At 45.2% G+C, this 17,478-nt stretch overlaps 1 protein-coding gene across 6 annotated transcripts in view; it reads left to right on the plus strand.

The window, feature by feature from the left end:
- The window catches only part of plod2 (procollagen-lysine, 2-oxoglutarate 5-dioxygenase 2), a 159,986-nt gene that overhangs the window by 39,957 nt on the left and 102,551 nt on the right, over positions 1-17,478 (plus strand). For all 6 annotated transcript variants that reach the window (XR_013496418.1, XR_013496414.1, XM_078205521.1 and 3 more), the window contains exons 2-3: positions 3,032-3,123; positions 7,473-7,609. Coding sequence is in view for 4 of the 6 variants with exons in the window: in XM_078205521.1 (XP_078061647.1) it covers positions 3,032-3,123; positions 7,473-7,609 (229 nt within the window). In the remaining 2 variants the exon portion in view is untranslated. The remainder of the gene's footprint in view (positions 1-3,031; positions 3,124-7,472; positions 7,610-17,478) is intronic.

Below are 17,478 nucleotides of genomic sequence, written 5' to 3' on the forward strand. Positions count from 1 at the left end.
TGCATGTTCTCCCCATGTCTGCGTGGGTTTCCTCCGGGTGCTCTGGTTTCCTCCCACAGTTGGAAAGACATGCTGGTTAGGTGCATTGGCCATGCTAAATTCTCCCTCAATGTACCCGAGCAGCAACTAGGAGATTTTCACAGTAACTTCACTGCAGTGTTAATGTAAGCCGACTTGTGACACTCATAAACTTAAAAGATGTCACACCCATCAAGGCTGACTGTATGAAAAGCAGAATACCACAGATGCTGGAAATTTGAAACAAAATCGTAAAATGCTGGAAATACACAGCAAGTCTGGCAGCATCTTTGGAGAGAGAAACAGAGTTAATGTTTCAAGCCACAAACCTTTCGCCCGAACGGGGAAATGTTAAGAGAGGCTTCTGAGCAAGTGGGGCAAGGAACAAAGGAAGGTCTGTGACAGGGTGGAAGACAGGAAATATTGAATGATAAAAGAGTCTTCCGTGACCAAAGGGAATGGTGATGGGGCAAGAAGAGAAAAAGAAATGTGCCTGGTACAGGTGTGAGGCTGACAGCAAAGGAGAAAAATCAAAATGTGTCAGGGATAGGAAGCAAAATACAAGAGTAAGAGATTGTGATCTGAAATTGTCAAATTCATTGTTGAATCCTGAAGACTGTAAAGTATCTGCTCAGAAACGAAGTGCTGTTCATCAAATTTACTGCCACATATCCCATAAAAATACAAATCTGGCCACATTTCCCACACTTCTGCCCAACCTCCCTCCCTCCCTCCCGTTTCCTAGGATCTGAGGGTTTCCCTCCTCCTCCTCTTCAACCACAACAGCCTCTCTATTCAACAGATTGTTTTCTGCTGCTACCAAACACATCTTCCTTGATTTGATTTGATTTGATTTATCATTGTCACATGTATTAGTATACAGTGAAAAGTATTGTATCTTGCGCGCTATACAGACAAAGCATAACGTTCACAGAGAAGGAAAGAAGAGAGTGCAGAATGTCGTATTACAGTCATAGCTCGGGTGCAGAGAAAGATCAACTTAATGCAAGGTAAGTCCATTCAAAAGTCTGATAGCAGCAGGGAAGAAGCTGTTCTTGAGTCGGTTGGTACGTGACCTCAGACTTTTGTATCTTTTTCCCGATGGAAGAAGGTGGAAGAGAGAATGTCTGGGGGCGTGGGGTCCTTGATTATGTTGGCTGCTTTGCTGAGGCAGTGGGAAGTGTAGACAGAGTCAATGGATGGGAGGCTGGTTCCCTTCCCCCTTCAGCATTCTGAAGGGACTGTTCCTTCCATGACACCCTGGTCCACTCTTCCATCACTCCCAACACCCCAACCCCTTCCCACTGCATCTTCCCATGTAAGTACAGGAGATATAACATCCTACCATTTACTTCCTCTCTTTTCAACATCCTAAGGCCCCAAACACTCTTCTTCCAATCTAGTCTAGAGTTCGCTGCTCACAATGTGATCTCATAGGGGAAACCAGATACAGCCTGGGTGACCGCTTTGGGAACACCTCTGTTCTGTCCGCAGGCATGACTCCGGTGCTTCCTGTGGCCTGTGGTTTTGATTCTCCACCTTGCTCTCACACTGTCTTCTCTGTCCTTGGTCTGCTGTAATGTTTCTAATTCAGAGGTGACTGTATGATTTCCAAATAATCATTTCAGTTTCTCACCAATATTAATAAACTAACATTGTTTTTCATCATGACACTGTAAGTACCTGATGATTGAATTTAAGTACTTTTCAAAGATTACGGTCTTCTTGAGAGCACTTAATGGCAGGTGATGCAGTTATCCGCATCCTCCTCCCCAGCACAATTATAGCTGGGAATGTTATCAGATAATATGTTCGTATAACATTGCTTTATCAGAGCTGTTCACCCTCTTAAACAGGAAAGGAATAATGTTCAAACTATGAAATGTTGTTGCGAACAGTCATTTCCAAGTATGTATACTTGCGTAAAAAGACTGGAGGAATTAGAAATTGTGGCCTCGTTACTGTGTAAACATTTCTCACAAAGTCATCAATAATTTTGTATTGAATGAGAAAGACTTGAATATATTTGGCATCCTTCACAATCTCCAGGCGTCCCAAAGGGCTTTGTCCTACTGTTGTATTTTTTAAAAATTCATTCATGGGACATGGGTGTCGCTGGCTGGCCAGCATTTATTGCCCATCCCTAGTTGCCCGAGGGCAGTTGAGAGTCAACCACATTGCTGTGGCTCTGGAGTCACATGTAGGCCAGACCAGGTAAGGATGGCAGATTTCCTTTCCATTCATGAACCAGATGGGTTTTTCCGACAATTGACAATGGTTTCATGGTCATCAGTAGATTCCTAATTCCAGATTTGTTTTTGTTGAATTCAAATTCCATCATCTGCCGTGGTGGGATTCGAACCTGGATCTCCAGAACATTAGCTAAGATTCTGGATTAATAGTCCAATGATAATACCAGTTGGCCATCGCCTCCCAGAAAAAGTAACGGTCAGTTTGCACACGGCAAGCTCCCACAAACCACGCTGTGATGATGACCAGATAATCTGTTTTAGTGATATTGATTGAGAGCTAAATATTGACAATGATCGGGGGGATGGGGATGGGGGTGGGATGGGGGGTGGGTAGCATCCAGCTCTGCTTCAAGAAGTGCTTTGTAGGTCCACTCGGTTTAATTGCTCATTTGAAAGACAGAATTCCTGATAGCACACCACTGCCTCAGTGTTGACCAAGATTTATTTTTGTGAGCAACACTACAATCGGACTTGAACCATAACTTTTTGACTCAGAGGCACGAATTCTATCAACTAAGCCATGGTTAATACTCTTTTTGGTAAATCCAGAACTAGGAATTGTTCTGAAAAGTCTTATTTTTCACAGAGTACCTACTTATGTGAAATACTTCACTGCTAATGATGACATTCTGATGCTGAGTTGAATGCTGACTGACTCGATGTTTGTTAACTGCACATTTCCTCTTTGGGTTTGGTTAGCTGAATACATTGCTTCTGCTCCTTACACCAGATTTCTGATCTGCTAAATGTTTTCATTTCAGAAAATCTCTTAGTGCTCACCGTAGCAACAAAAGAAACAGATGGCTTCAAGCGCTTTATGCAAACAGCAAAACACCTCAACTACACGGTCAAGGTAGGCATTTTTGTTTTTATTCACTCATGCGACACGGGCGTCACTGGCTGGCCAGCATTTAGTGCCCATTCCTAGTTGTCTGAGGGCAGTTGAGAGTCAACCACATTGCTGTGGCTCTGGAGTCACAATGTAGGCCAGACCAGGTAAGGGCGGCAGATTTCCTTCCCTAAAGGATATAAGTGAACCAGATGGGTTTTTCCGACAATCGACACTGGTTTCATGGTCATAGAATCATAGAAACCCTACAGTGCAGAAGGAGGCCATTCGGCCCATCGAGTCTGCACCGACCACAATCCCACCCAGGCCCTACCCCCACATATTTACCCACTAATCCCTCTAACCTACGCATCTCAGGACTCTAAGGGGCAATTTTTAACATGGCCAATCAACCTAACCCGCACATCTTTGGACTGTGGGAGGAAACCGGAGCACCCGGAGGAAACCCACGCAGACACGAGGAGAATGTGCAAACTCCACACAGACAGTGACCCGAGCCGGGAAACGAACCCAGGACCCGTGAAGCAGCAGTGCTAACCACTGTGCTACCGTGCCGCCCCAGTCATCAGTAGATTCTTAATTCCAGATCTTTTTTAATTGAATTCAAATTCCATTATCTGCCTTGGGGGGAATTCGAACACAAGTCTCCAGAACATTAGCTGGGTTTCTGGATTAACAGTCTGGCGATAATACCACTCGGCCATAGCCTCTACTTGCAATGCGGTTTTCAAAGAATGCTCTGAGTTCTGAAGTTTTCAAGTATTTGTTAGCCCGGTTTTCAGTGTCACCCCCTTCACCGTACCTTATCCAGATGCTTCGCTACTCCCATCATATCCGTCAAAGATAAAGCTATCTCTGATTTCTTTGTGGGTGGCATAGTGGTTAGCACAGCTGCCTCACAGCACCAGGGACCCGGGTTCGATTCACAGCTTGGGTCACTGTCTGTGGACGCTAAACTCTAGGATAAAACTCCATACTGTGCACAACCGTCACTGCCCAGAGATGCCTCCCCCTGCCAAAGACCCGGACCAAGACATGCATGACATGCAGAGTCCTCTAACATGGCCCATATAGCCCAGGACTGTCTCTTTACTATCCCCCTGACAGTGTGGCCTCAGCACCAGTACAGTCTGTCTGCGAGATATTACTGATGTCACCCGCTGCTCCCTGTGAAAAGCCTGCAGCATTAAATATAAGGGCTACAGTGAGCCTGACACCATAGAATAGAATCCCTCCAGTGTAGAATGAGGCCATTCAGCCCATTGAGTCTGCACCAACTCTCCAAACTTCCCTCTGCCCTATCCCCATAATCCTGCATCGACTCTATCTAATCCACCTAATTTATACATCTTTGAATATTAAGGGGCAGTTGAGCATGGCCAATCCAATGCACATCTTTGGAGTGTGGGAGGAAACCGGAGCACCCGGAGGAAACCCACGCAGACATGGGGAGAATGTGCAAATTCCACACAGACATTGACCCGAGGCCAGAATTGGATCCGAGTCTCTGGCACTGTGAGGCAGCAGTGCTAACCATTGTGCCAGCGTGCTGCCCATTTGATTGAGGTATTTGAAATCCTGAGCAGCCTGAACAGAATTGATGGCAAGAAACTGTTCCCAATGCTGGAAGGATAGGGAACCACATTTAGGGTAATTGGCAAAAGAAGCAACGGCGACATGAGGAAAAACTTTTTCATGTAGCGGGTAGTTAAGATCTGAAATGTGCTGCTGAGAATGAGGCAGAAGCAGGTCCAGTCAAAAATTCAAGATGGACCTGAGTTATTATCTGACAACGAAGAATGTGCAAGTCTATGGGGAGAAGGTGGGGGATTGGTGCTGAGTGAACGTTTCATTCGGAAACCAGCACAGGCACGATGGACTAAGTGGCCTCCTCCGGGGCTGTAACGGTTCTGTGAACCTGTACTTTTGTGAACAAATTTCCCATCCTCGACATCTGCAGGGTCACTATTCGAACAGAAATGTAACTGGACGAGCCACATAAATAATGCAGTCACGAGCAGGTCAGAGGCTGAAAACTCGGCATTGAGACCACCTGGCTCCCTAAGCCGGCCCATCATCTACAAGGCTCAAGTCAGGAATGTGATGGAATAATCTCCACTTGCCTGGATGAGTGCAGCTTCAGACAAACTCCAAAGTTGCCCTCCAAATTGTACACCGTGATGACTTGGAAATAAATCAATGTTCCTTCATTGTCACCGGGTTAAAGCTCCCTATTTTGCAGCACTGTAGATGTAACTTCACCACATGGACTCAGTAGTTCAAGATAGCGGCTCATCAACATTTTCTCAAAGGCAAATAGCGATTGGCAGTTAATGCAATTCCAGCCTGTGATGTCCCCATTCCACAGGTTAAGTTTAAAAAAAAACAAGTTTCACCTGACATCATCGTTAAATGTATTCTGGTCATAGAATCCCTACAGTGCAGATGGAGGCCATTCAGCCCATTGAGCCTGCACTGACAACAATCCCACCCAGGCCCTATCCTCGTACTTCGACGTATTTACCCTGCTAGTTCCCCTGACACTAAGGGGAAATTTAGCATGGCCAATCCACCTAACCCACACATCTTTGGAGTGTGGGAGGAAACCGGAGCACCTGGAGGGCACCCACGCTGAAACAGAGAGAACATGCAGACTCCACACAGACAATGACCCAAAGCCAGAATTGAACCGAGGTCCCCAGCACTGTGAGACAGCAGTGCTAACCACTGTGCCACCGTACCAGCCTGTGTTTTGCAAGTGTACCTGTGACAACTTGAGAGGAACATGCTTTTAATTGGACTTGGAAAAACATGAGCAAATATTCCGATTAATGGTGAGTGTTGCCTTTTCTCCTGTCTCCTCCTTGCTCTGTATGCCACCTTGTCCGTAATCCAGTTAGCCCCTTTACATCTGCATATTTTTCATTTTCCAGCAACATTCTTCAAAGCATCTCTGTTCTCTTCAGCTTGCAATTGTTGGGAGAAAAATCTCTTGCGTCTGACAAAAAATCTTCATGGGTTGAGGGTTAAGGACAGCATATTTACCCAGTGAAAGTTAAATATTGCAGGCACTGCAATAGTCATCACAATGGTCTGGACAAACAAAGCTTAAGTCAATCTTTCAAGAAAAACTGTTTCACAATTGAGTTTTAAAGGTTTGCTAAGTGATACTATTCAGGAAACAACTCACCTCAGACATAAATGCAGACTGTACAACAGCCCACAGAACAAGTCTAACTTGGTCGCTGGAAGTTGGCAGTTTGCTGTTTGAATGCTGTTGAATTTTGGGACAGCTTTGTGCCTTGAGACCCCCCCTCAATCCCAGTATATCATCATCCATTTCCACCTTGGGTTGTCGTCCCAGCAACGTCTGGTATTGGTGAAAATAATGAGAAGCAGACGACTAAGATTCAGCAAGGAAACACTTTTTGTCCTGGAATAAAAAGAGAAAATGCTGGATAAACGTAGCAGCTCCGCCCACAGTCCAAAAGGTGCGTCGGCCGTGATAAATCCTCCCTCAGTGTGTCCAAACAGGCGACAGAGTGTGGCGACTCGGGTAGTTTCACAGTAACTTCATTGCAGTGTTAATGTAAGCCTACTTGTGACACTAATAAATTAGCTTGTTAAAAAATATATCTGTGGAGAGAGAAACAGAATTAAAGTTTCAAGTCCGTATGACTTCTTCTGAGCACAGATGCTGCCAGACCTGCTGAGTTTTTCCAGCATTTTCTATTTTCATTTCAGATTTCCAGCATCTGCAGTGTTTTGCATTTGCCCTGATATTGGCCATGAGAGGATAGTGGTGTTTGGGCAAGTGGGGCAGGGCGGTGCTTCCCCAGAGCAGCTGAAGAACCTGACAATACTGGGTACGTGAAGGCCCCAGCAATGTTAACAGTAGGCCAGTCTTTAATACCTAATGAGAATACTCCTATCTAATAGCTGGGCAGATTGATTGCATAGTAGAGCTAACATTTTGAGTCTAGATGACCCTTCATCAGAGTTGCTCTGACGAAGGGTCATCTAGAAGGGAAACATTGGCTCTACATCTCTCCACAGATGCTGTCAGACTTGCCAAGATTTTCCAGCATAGTCTGTTTTAGTTTCAGATTCCAGCATCCGCAGTGTTTTGCGTTTCTCTTGATTGATTGCCTTTCTGGTGGGTGTAATTGTAAACCAACAGCAGGGGACAATCACTAAGGATCTATCGGGATGGCTGGAAAAGGGGTTGAGTTGCTTAAACCTCATACTCTCCTCTTATCCACTCATATGTCCTCCAACTGGGTCCTGTCTAGACTCTTTGCTGCCTTGTGGTTTCAAAATGGGTTTTAAGGATCATTTCCTCTTCCGTGCAGGTACTTGGCACAGAGGAGGAGTGGCGTGGAGGAAATATACCTCACTCGATTGGCGGAGGACAGAAAGTGCGATTACTGAAGGAAGAGATGAAAAATTATGCTGATCGTGATGATCTGGTCGTGTTATTCACGGACAGGTACAGTACTTGAAGCTTTATTCTTAACTGTTTTGATTGACTGGAAAAGCACAATGTTCAGTGGCAGTTGGGTGAACAATTTTGTGCAATGGTGGTCCATTGAACGCAGACGGTTAGCTCCAGTTGTTTTAGTGTTGAAGTTACCTGAGCTTTTATTGTCACGATTGAGGGTGTCACGGTGGCACAATGGTTAGCACTGCTGCCTCACAGCGCCAGGGACCTTGGTTCGATTCCTGGCTTGGGTCACTGTCTGTGTGGATGGAGTCTGCACATTCTCCCCATGTGTGCACAGGTTTCCGCCGGGTGCTCCGGTTTCCTCCCACATGTTAGGAAGGGGTTAACAGACCTTCCAATTCAGTCCTAATTTGATGTCAATTGTTCAGTAGAAGTCACTGATATATAAAGGGGCTATAGGTGGCACTGGGTGTTGATGGAGAATAGTATGTGAGTTGGATCAAAGAAATGAAGGTAGTTCATGAAGAAGTAGAACTCATGTCTCCTTTACTGAACCACAACCGAGAGGCTCAAACACCACAGTCTGAAAAACGTGCTGGTTAGGTGCATTGGCCATGCTAAATTCTCCCTCAGTGTACCCGAACAGGCGCCGGAGTGTGGCGACAAGGGAATTTCACAGTAACTTCATTGCAGTGTTAATGTAAGCCGACTTGTGACACGAATAAATAAATTTTAACTCCAAACGTTTGATTACCCGCAGCATATCTGAACTATCTGGGATAAAGTGGCAAAGATTGAATTGCATGTTCAATTTACACATCAGCCAGCTAACTAAAGAAGGAAATCTTCATCCCATCTGTGTCGACTGGTTTTGATATCTTAAAATACTCTTTAAACTGATTCTCCTTTCCATAAATAACTTTCTGTGGCTTTATTTTGAGGTAGCACTGAAAAAGACGTCAGAAGGTTTAAATGCCATTTTTAGTGTGTTAATTAACACCTTTGTGCCCCATTTTCTCAATGCTATTTTTGCAGTCACTCTGTGGATAAGTCCCAGATGTTGACTATTTCTTTGTTGAGTGCTGTTCCCTTGAATTCTCACTTGGTACAGGCATACAGTAAGTGTGCTTCCCTTGAAAACTGACAGGGAGCTTTTTGTAAAAAGTTTATAAAGTTATTTTTATCGGTGTCGCAAGTAGGCTTACATTAACACGGCAATGAAGTTACTGTGAAAATCCCCTCGTCGCCACGTTCCAGTACCTGTTCGGGTCAATGCACCTAACCAGCATGTCTTTCGAACTGTGGGAAGAAACCGGAGCAGCCGGGGGAAACCCACGCAGACACGGGGGGAACTTGCAGAATCCGCACAGACAGTGACCCAAGCTGGGAATCGAACCCGAGAGAATTGTTCAAAAAAACTGAATAAACTCTTTTTCTCGATGCAGAAGCTGTTGATGACATTCAGGCAATCTTTTTGACTTGTAGTGCTTTAGAGGACAAGCTGAAGAGAACTGTGACCGTTTGAACAGTTAAAAGAATATGCAGTGTGTCTTTGGAGGTGGGGTGAGAAGATGTCAAACAATGGTTGCTGTTCTCAATTGCCATGTTGTCCTGTGTTTGCATCCAATGCATTTTGGGAATTGAATGATTAGGCATTTAAATGATAATATTCGGCAGCTTCTAAAATCAATGAGCATCTCCAAATTGATTGATGCCATGTATAAATATATTTTACAGGAGGTCCCTGTTTTAAGTTGCCCCATTTTAAGTCATGCTGCTTTAACCTCAGTCAGTTACTGAGCCTCATATTTCTGCTTCGCATTGGTAGCTTTCTTTCAAAGTCATTTTGCACTGGGTCTGACCTAATTAACACCATTTTTGAGTTACCTCTGACCCTCCCTTATTCGTTCGTGGGACATTGGTATCAATGGCTGGGCCAGCATTTATTGCCCATCCCTAGTTGCCCTTGAACTGAATAGCTTGCTCGGCCATTTCAGAGGGCAGGTGAGGGTAAACCATATTGCCGTGGGTCTGGAGTCACAAGTAGGCCAGACCCAGGTAAGAAAGGCAGATTTCCTTCCGTAAAGGAGATAAATCGCCCCTCAGTGTCCCGGGATGCGTAGGTTAGAGGGAATAGAGGGCAAATATGTGGATTATAGGGATAGGGCTTGGGTGGGATTGTTGTTGGTGCAGACTCGATGGGCTGAATGGCCTCCTTCTGTACTGTAGGGTTTCTATGATTCTATGATTAAGAACAAAGAACAATACAGCACAGGAACAGGCCCTTCGGCCCTCCAAACCTGCACCGATCATGTGTTCCTAACTAGACCATCCATTTGTATCCCTCTATTCCCAGTCTGTTCATGTGGCTATCTAGATAAGTCTTAAATGATCCTAGCGTGCCTGCCTCAACCACCTTGCTTGGTAGTGCATTCCAGGCCCCCACCACCCTCTGTAAAATATGTCCCCCGCATATCTGTATTGAACCTTGCCCCCCCCTTACCTTGAACTTGTGACCCCTTGTGTTTGTCATTTCTGACCTGGGAAAAAGCTTCCAACTGTTCACCCTATCTATGCGCTTCATAATTTTATAAACTTCTATCAGGTCGCCCCTCAACCTCCGTCTTTCCAGGGAGAACAACCCTAGTTTACTCAATCTCACCTCATAGCTAATACCCTCCATACCAGGCAATATCCTGGTAAACCTTTTCTGCACTCTCTCCAAAGCCTCCACATCCTTCTGGTAGTGTGTACCAGATGGGTTTTTCCGACAATCGACAATGGTTTCATGGTCATCAGTAGATTCTTAATTCCAGATATTTTTATTGAATTCAAATTCCACCATCTGCTGTGGCAGGATTTGAACATGTGTCCCCAGAACATTAGCACAGTTTCTGAAACCATAAAATCCTGCCCGAGGCTAATGGACCTTTCCATGGTCTGCCCCTCGCCCGCTACGATTTCCGAGGTGGGTGGGGCGGTAAAATTCTGGCCAATATCAAGAAGATATCAGCAACATTATACTTTTTTGATCATGCATCACTTGATTTGCAAGCTGGGCTTTTCTATTAGACAAGGGCATCAAAGTGGGTGGGGGTGGGGAGGGCAGAGGTGGAATTCAAAACACAACAGATCAGCTGTGATCTTGTCAAACGGTGAAGCAGATTTGAAGGGCTGAATGGTCGACCTCTGCCCGTAATACAAAGAACAAAGAACAGTACAGCACAGGAAACAGGCCCTTCGGCCCTCCAAGCCCGTGCCGCTCCTTGGTCCAACTAGACCAATCGTTTGTATCCCTCCATTCCCAGGCTGCTCATGTGACTATCCAGGTAAGTCTTAAACGATGTCAGCGTGCCTGCCTCCACCACCCTACTTGGCAGCGCATTCCAGGCCCCCACTACCCTCTGTGTAAAAAACATCCCTCTAATATCTGAGTTATACTTCGCCCCTCTCACCTTGAGCCCGTGACCCCTCGTGAACGTCACTTCTGATCTGGGAAAAAGCTTCCCACCATTCACCCTATCTATCCCCTTCATAATCTTGTACACCTCTATTAGATCTCCCCTCATTCTCCGTCTTTCCAGGGAGAACAACCCCAGTTTACCCAATCTCTCTCATAAACTCTTCGAGTGTACACAAAGGAACTCCGGATGTACAATACATAGGTTTGTATGTTCAATTCAGTTCATTTAATCTTGTCCTTCTGGCCTACTGATCTTTCCATCACATTCTCACTGAGGTCTTTGGATGAGCTTATTGTCGTGTCTTGAAGTAAACTTGCTGCCAATTCATTGAGAATTACTTTATTCTTCTCTGCATAAATACATCCTTTACTATGAACCTGGACCCATTTGTTTTAATACTTTAACATATCTGAAAATACCGTTTCACATTTCCTTTATTAAATACTTCACACACCTCCATAAGATCCCCTTATCTATTCATTAAATACCTCACACACCTCCATAAGATCCCCTTATCTATTCATTCCTCATAACGATGCCCTCTGACCCCAAGAGTCAGCCTCATGTTGCTCTGCCCAATATGAGCAAAGTGAATTAAAATTAAAAAGATTTAATTCCTAGAATTCCCACAGTGCAGAAGGAGGTCATTTGGCCCATTGAGACTGTTCCGACTCTCTAACAGAGTACCTTGCCCAGCCCCTTTCCCCTGCCCTATCCCTGTAACCCCACACATTTACCCATGGCTAATCCATCTAACCTACACATCTTGGGACACTAAGGGGCAATTTAGCATGGCCAATCCACCTAACCCGCACATCTTTGAACTCTGGGAGGAAACCGGAGCACCCAGGGTAACCGATGCAGACACGGGGAGAATGTGCAGACAGTGACCCGGGCCACGGTGCTGTGAGGCAGCAGTGCTAATCATTGTGCCACCCCATTCTAAAAGTTATAATTTTTACCCTGGCATTAAACGAATTTTAAAATGTGATACCTATAATGTAAAAAAAAATATTTTCCAGTAATTTCCACAGCAGTTGTTCCTTATTTGCTCCGCTTTTCTGCTAAGCATTGCCAAAGTTGCAGCAGGCGGTTAAGAAACCCCTGCAGGAATTCTACCCTGTTAATTTTCTGTTAATCCGTTCATTCTGGTCTGTTCATCTTGAGTTGAAAGCCAGGTTTGATCTGATCTGTCTGCCCTGGAAATGTTCAAAGTACAACTTTCTCTTCCATTATGTTTTCTAATTCTGGAGACATTTGACAGCTCTGGTGAAACATAAACTCTTCGAGTGTACACAAAGGAACTCCAGATGTACTAAGTGTTCTTGTTAACAGCTCAATTAAATGCAAGCTTGGTTAGCACTTCAATTATGTGCACGCTCGGTTATGCTGGCAACGTCCAAGTTTTTGTCTTTGCTTCAGAGAAATCAACTCGGTTTACTCCCTGCTTACGTGTCAGCGCCGTGTTCCAAATCTGTCCTAATTATAACGTGCCACAGTATGTAAATCACTGGTTCCAGCTGCAGTTTGGCACTAGGCTGTCTGTCAGATTCATTCAGTCGCTCACCATTGCGGAGAAGGGCCAGAAAGATGACTTTGAGAAATGTAAAACACCACTCTGGTGTGATCTGAAAGCATTGTGAATCGAAGCAGATGCAGCTTTATTTTGCTTCCATTCTGCCATCACTGATGTGGTCGTGTTTTATGCTGGCACTGGCCTCTGAATGCGGGGCGGTATTCCGCTGTCTGGGATGGAGCTTGTAAGTTTTGTCGAGGAGAAATACTGACAACCTGAATCCAATTCTGTCCTTGGAACGACTTCATTCAGGCGGGCCTGTTAGAATAGGAACTCCCTGATTAAGGGCCAAATTGATGGGCCAATCAGGGAGCCTCTTGCTTTGTACGTAACCGGGAGTGTCAGTTCCTCTGGGACTCCGAGTGTAGACTATAACTGAAGGCACTCTGTATGCTGTTGTCAGACTTGTAAATAAAGGGATTTTGGTGAAGGGACTTCTGCCTCCGAGGACTTATTACAGTCCTACAGGCACCTTCCAGAAGAGGTGATCGGGCAGCTTGGCTGCTCTGTTTCTCAGCAACTCGCATCCAAACTAGAGGTACTGTGGCTAATTAATGAAACCTGCACTGCTGAGCTGAGTAGAATTACCAGAGACTAGGATCTGGTCTCACCTTGTACTGAGTTGCAGGGTTGAAATCCAGAGGCAACATTCACCCAATAAACTTGCAAAGTGATTAAGGATATGATTTTCATCTTTCACTGGAGATCTCACGGGTAGCACAATGACACAGTGGTTAGCACTTCTGCCTCACAGCGCCAGGGACCCGGGTTCACTTACAGCTTTGGGTGACTGTGTGTGGAGTTTGCACATTCTCCCCAGGTCTACGTGGCTTCCCTCCGGGTGCTCCGATTTCCTCCCACAGTCCAAAGATGTGCAGATTAGTGGATTGGCCATGCTAAATTGTCCCTTAGTGTCCAAGATATATAAGTTAGGGGAATTAGTGGGGTAAGTATGTAGGGTTACAGGAATAGGGCCTGGATAAGATGCTGAGTCAGTGCACACACAATGGGCCAAATGGCCGCCTTCTGCACTCTAGGGATTCTATGATCTTAAGTATGAAAAATGCAGCATCCAGATGGATATTGAGGTTTTCCCTGATTAGCTGGCCTCGTTTTCTCTTTCACTGGAAAAGCTGAGCATTTGGCCAATGTCCTCAATAACTAGAATGAAGCATAGTTTTCACTCCACCCTCCAATTCATTTCTCTTCTCTTAGTCAATGACACCCACCATCACTGCCAACCACCTTTCAACTAAAAATTAAAAGAAGAAGTTATGGCTCTCACTAACTTTTACAGATGCACCATAGAAAGCATTCTTTCTGGTTGTATCACAGCTTGGTATGGTTCCTGCTCTGCCCAAGTCCGCAAGAAACTACAAAAGGTCGTGAATGCAGCCCAATCCATCATGCAAACCAGCCTCCCATCCATTGACTCTGTCTACACCTCCCGCTGCCTCAGCAAAGCAGGCCGCATTAATAAGGACCCCGCACTTCCCGGGCATGCTCTCTTCCATCGAGAAAAGATACAAAAGTCTGAGGTCACGTACTAACTGACCCCATAACAGCTTCTTCCCTGCTGCCACCAGACTTTTGAATGGACCTACCTCACACTAAGTTGATCTCTCTCTACACCCTAGCTATGACCGTAACACTACATTCTGCACTCTCTCATTTCCTTCTCTACGTACGGTATGCTTTGTCTGTATAGCGCGCAAGTAACAATACTTTTCATTTATTATTGTCACGTGTATACCAATACACGTGACAACAATAAATCAAATCAAAATAAAATTTAAAAAATCAAAACATTTTGGTTCTAAATAGACTACATCTGTAAAATGATTGGCACACGCAGTGCTGCTGATAAATGATATTTCGGAAAAATTATGCAGGATAGTGTGGTCTCCTTTTTTATCCTTCTAAATACCATAATGATACTGAAGGAATGTACCAATAAAGATTGATGGAATGAGCAATTGGAGGGGAAAATTGCTGGTTCTAATTATATCTTTGTAATTTCTTGTTCAGCATTACCAAAATTCTAATCAAAACCCTAAGTTTTAGGATTTATCTTGAAATTTGCTGAGATTCCTGGAAATTTTGAGATTCTTCTCTGTTGCCCGTGACCTAGAGCAAGGTAGTGTCATAGTTATGTTAACTGACTGGTAATCCAGAAAGAAAAATAGAGTTAACTTTTCAGGAAAGTAACCTTTCACCAGAACAGTTCTGACAGACGGTCATTAACCTGAAATGTTCACTCTTTCTCTCTCTCCAGTTGCTACCTGATCTGTTGAGGTTTTGCAGCCCGATCTGCTCTTTGTTCCGATTTCCAGTCTCTGCAGTATCTTGTTTTCCAGGGAATATGAGTGAAATTCCCAACAGCAAATCTGAATTCCATCTGGAAAATGACTGGAAATAAAAAGGTAGTTAACGTGACGTTAAAGCTGCAGATTGCAGTCAAATTTCATTCCCTAAAGTCCTGTTAAGTAAGAAAATCGGCCAGCTGTGGTTTGTGTGTGTGTTACTGGTTCCATGTCCATGGAACCAGTAACACACTGGTTGAGTCTTATCTGCCTGCTGAAATTTGCTGGCAAACCACTTGCTTTATCAAACCATTCAAAAGACTGGGGCGGCATGGTAGCACAGTGGTTAGCACCGCTGCCTCATAGTGCCAGTGTCCCGGGTTTGATTCCTGGCTTGGGTCACTGTCTGTGCAAAGTTTGCATGTTCTCCCCATGTCTGCATGAGTTTCCTTTAGGTGCTCTGATTTCCTTCCACAGTCCAAAGATTATCTCGAATTGGAAGAAAGGTCAATAGTGTAAGTGAATGAAAGCAATTAGCAGGTCTAAGATGTTTTACCTCTATGTCAAATTCAACACATGAGTTAAAACGTGGAGCTTTTCATGGCAAAGGAAATGACTCATTGGTTGCTGGAGAAGAAGGAAAGCGGGTAGCTTCAATACCCAAAAATGCTGCCGACCACCAACATAGTGACCGATTTAAGGCGGCATGGTGGCACAGTGGTTAGCACTGCTGCCTCACAGCGCCAGGGACCGGGTTCAACTCCCGGCTTGGGTCACTGTCTGTGCGGAGTTTGCACATTCTCCCCGTGTCTGCGTGGGTTTCCTCCGAGTGCGCCAGATTCCTCCCACAGTCTGAAAGATGTGCTGGCTGGGTTTATTGGCCATGCTAAATTGCCCCTTCATGTCAGGGGGACTAGCTAGGGTAAATGCATGGGGGTCAGGGGGACTAGCTAGGGTAAATGCATGGGGTTATAGGGATAGGGCCTGGGTGAAATTGCGGTCAGGGCAGACTCAATGAGCTGAATGGCCTCCTTCTGTACTGCAGGGATTCTATGCATACCACATGAACTGTGATTTTTTTTTTATTCATTCATTGGACATGTGTGTCACGAGCTGGCCAGCATTTACTGCCCAGCCCTAGTTGCCTTTGAAACTGAGTGGCTTGCTAGATCATTTCAAAGGGCATTTTAGAGTCAACCACATTACTGTGCCTCTGGAGTCACATGTAGGCCAGACCAGGTAAGGATGGCAGATTTCCTTCCCTAAAGGACATTTGCCTCTCAGTGCCAGGGACCCGAGCTGGCTGAGATCACTGTCTGCGCAGAGTTTGCACATTCACCCTGTGTCTGTGTGGGTTTCCTCCGGGTGCTCTGGTTTCCTCCCACAGTCTGAAAGACGTGCTGGTTAGGTACATTGGCTGTGCTAAATTCTCCCTTCGTGTACCCGAACAGGCGCCGGAGTGTGGCGACGAGGGGATATTCACAGTAACTTTGTGTGTTGATGTAAGCCTACTTGTGACATTAATAAATAAACATTAAATATTAGTGAACCTGATAAGCTTTTCCCAATAATCAATAATGGTTTCAGGGTCATCAGTAGATGCTTAATTCCAGATATTTTTATTGAACTCGGGTCCCCAGAACATGAGCTGAGTTTCTAAATTAATACTCTAGCAATAATACCACTAGGCCATTGCCTCCCCTAAGATGCTTCAGGAAAACTGGGGATGGTCAATGAATGCCAATGATGCATATATCATCATAATTCATATATGAGAAGTAATTTTTAAAAATCATGCAGGATCTGAAACGTAATTCTACCTTTGAGATTGGGTCCAACATGGACCACAACCTTAATCGCTCACCTCCCTTTCCAACAGTTTTTCCACTTGTTCAATGACATCCTCCACCCTGTCAGGGAGACAGTACAGCACAGGAAACAGGCCCTTCGGCCCTCCAGACATTAGACCAAACAACAATCCCAACCATGGCTGCCAAAAAACAATTCATAAACTTCCTGTGAAAGACTCCATGGTTAGCACTGCTGCCTCACAGAGCCAGGGACCCGGGTTCAATTCCAGCCTCGGGTCACTGTCTGTGTGGAGTTTGCACGTTCTCCCCGTGTCTGCATGCTTTCCTCCAGTTTCCTCCCACACTCCAAAGATGTGCGGATTAGGTTGCCTGGTCATGCCAAATTGCTCCTTGGCGTCAGGGGGATTAGCAGGGTAATGCGTGGGTTTAAGGGGATAGGGGCCTGGGTGGGATTGTTGTTGGTGCAGACTCCATGGTCGAATGGCCTCCCTCTGCACTGTAGGGATTCTATGATTAATACCACTCTCTTATAGGCAATTTCTTCACCATCCACTTGTCCCTTGCTCCACAGCAGCACAACATTGCTGAAGACTGTCCATGGTGGCATGGTGGTTAGCACTGCTGCCTCACAGCACCGGGGACGCGGGTTCGATTCCGGCCTTGGGTGACTTTCTGTGTGGAGTTTGCATGTTCTCCCTGTGTCTGCGTGGGTTTCCTCCAGGTGCTCCCGTTTCCTCCCACACTACAAAAGTGTGCGGTT

The sequence above is a fragment of the Mustelus asterias genome, chromosome 3, assembly GCF_964213995.1.
Source record: "Mustelus asterias chromosome 3, sMusAst1.hap1.1, whole genome shotgun sequence".
NCBI lineage: Eukaryota > Metazoa > Chordata > Chondrichthyes > Carcharhiniformes > Triakidae > Mustelus > Mustelus asterias.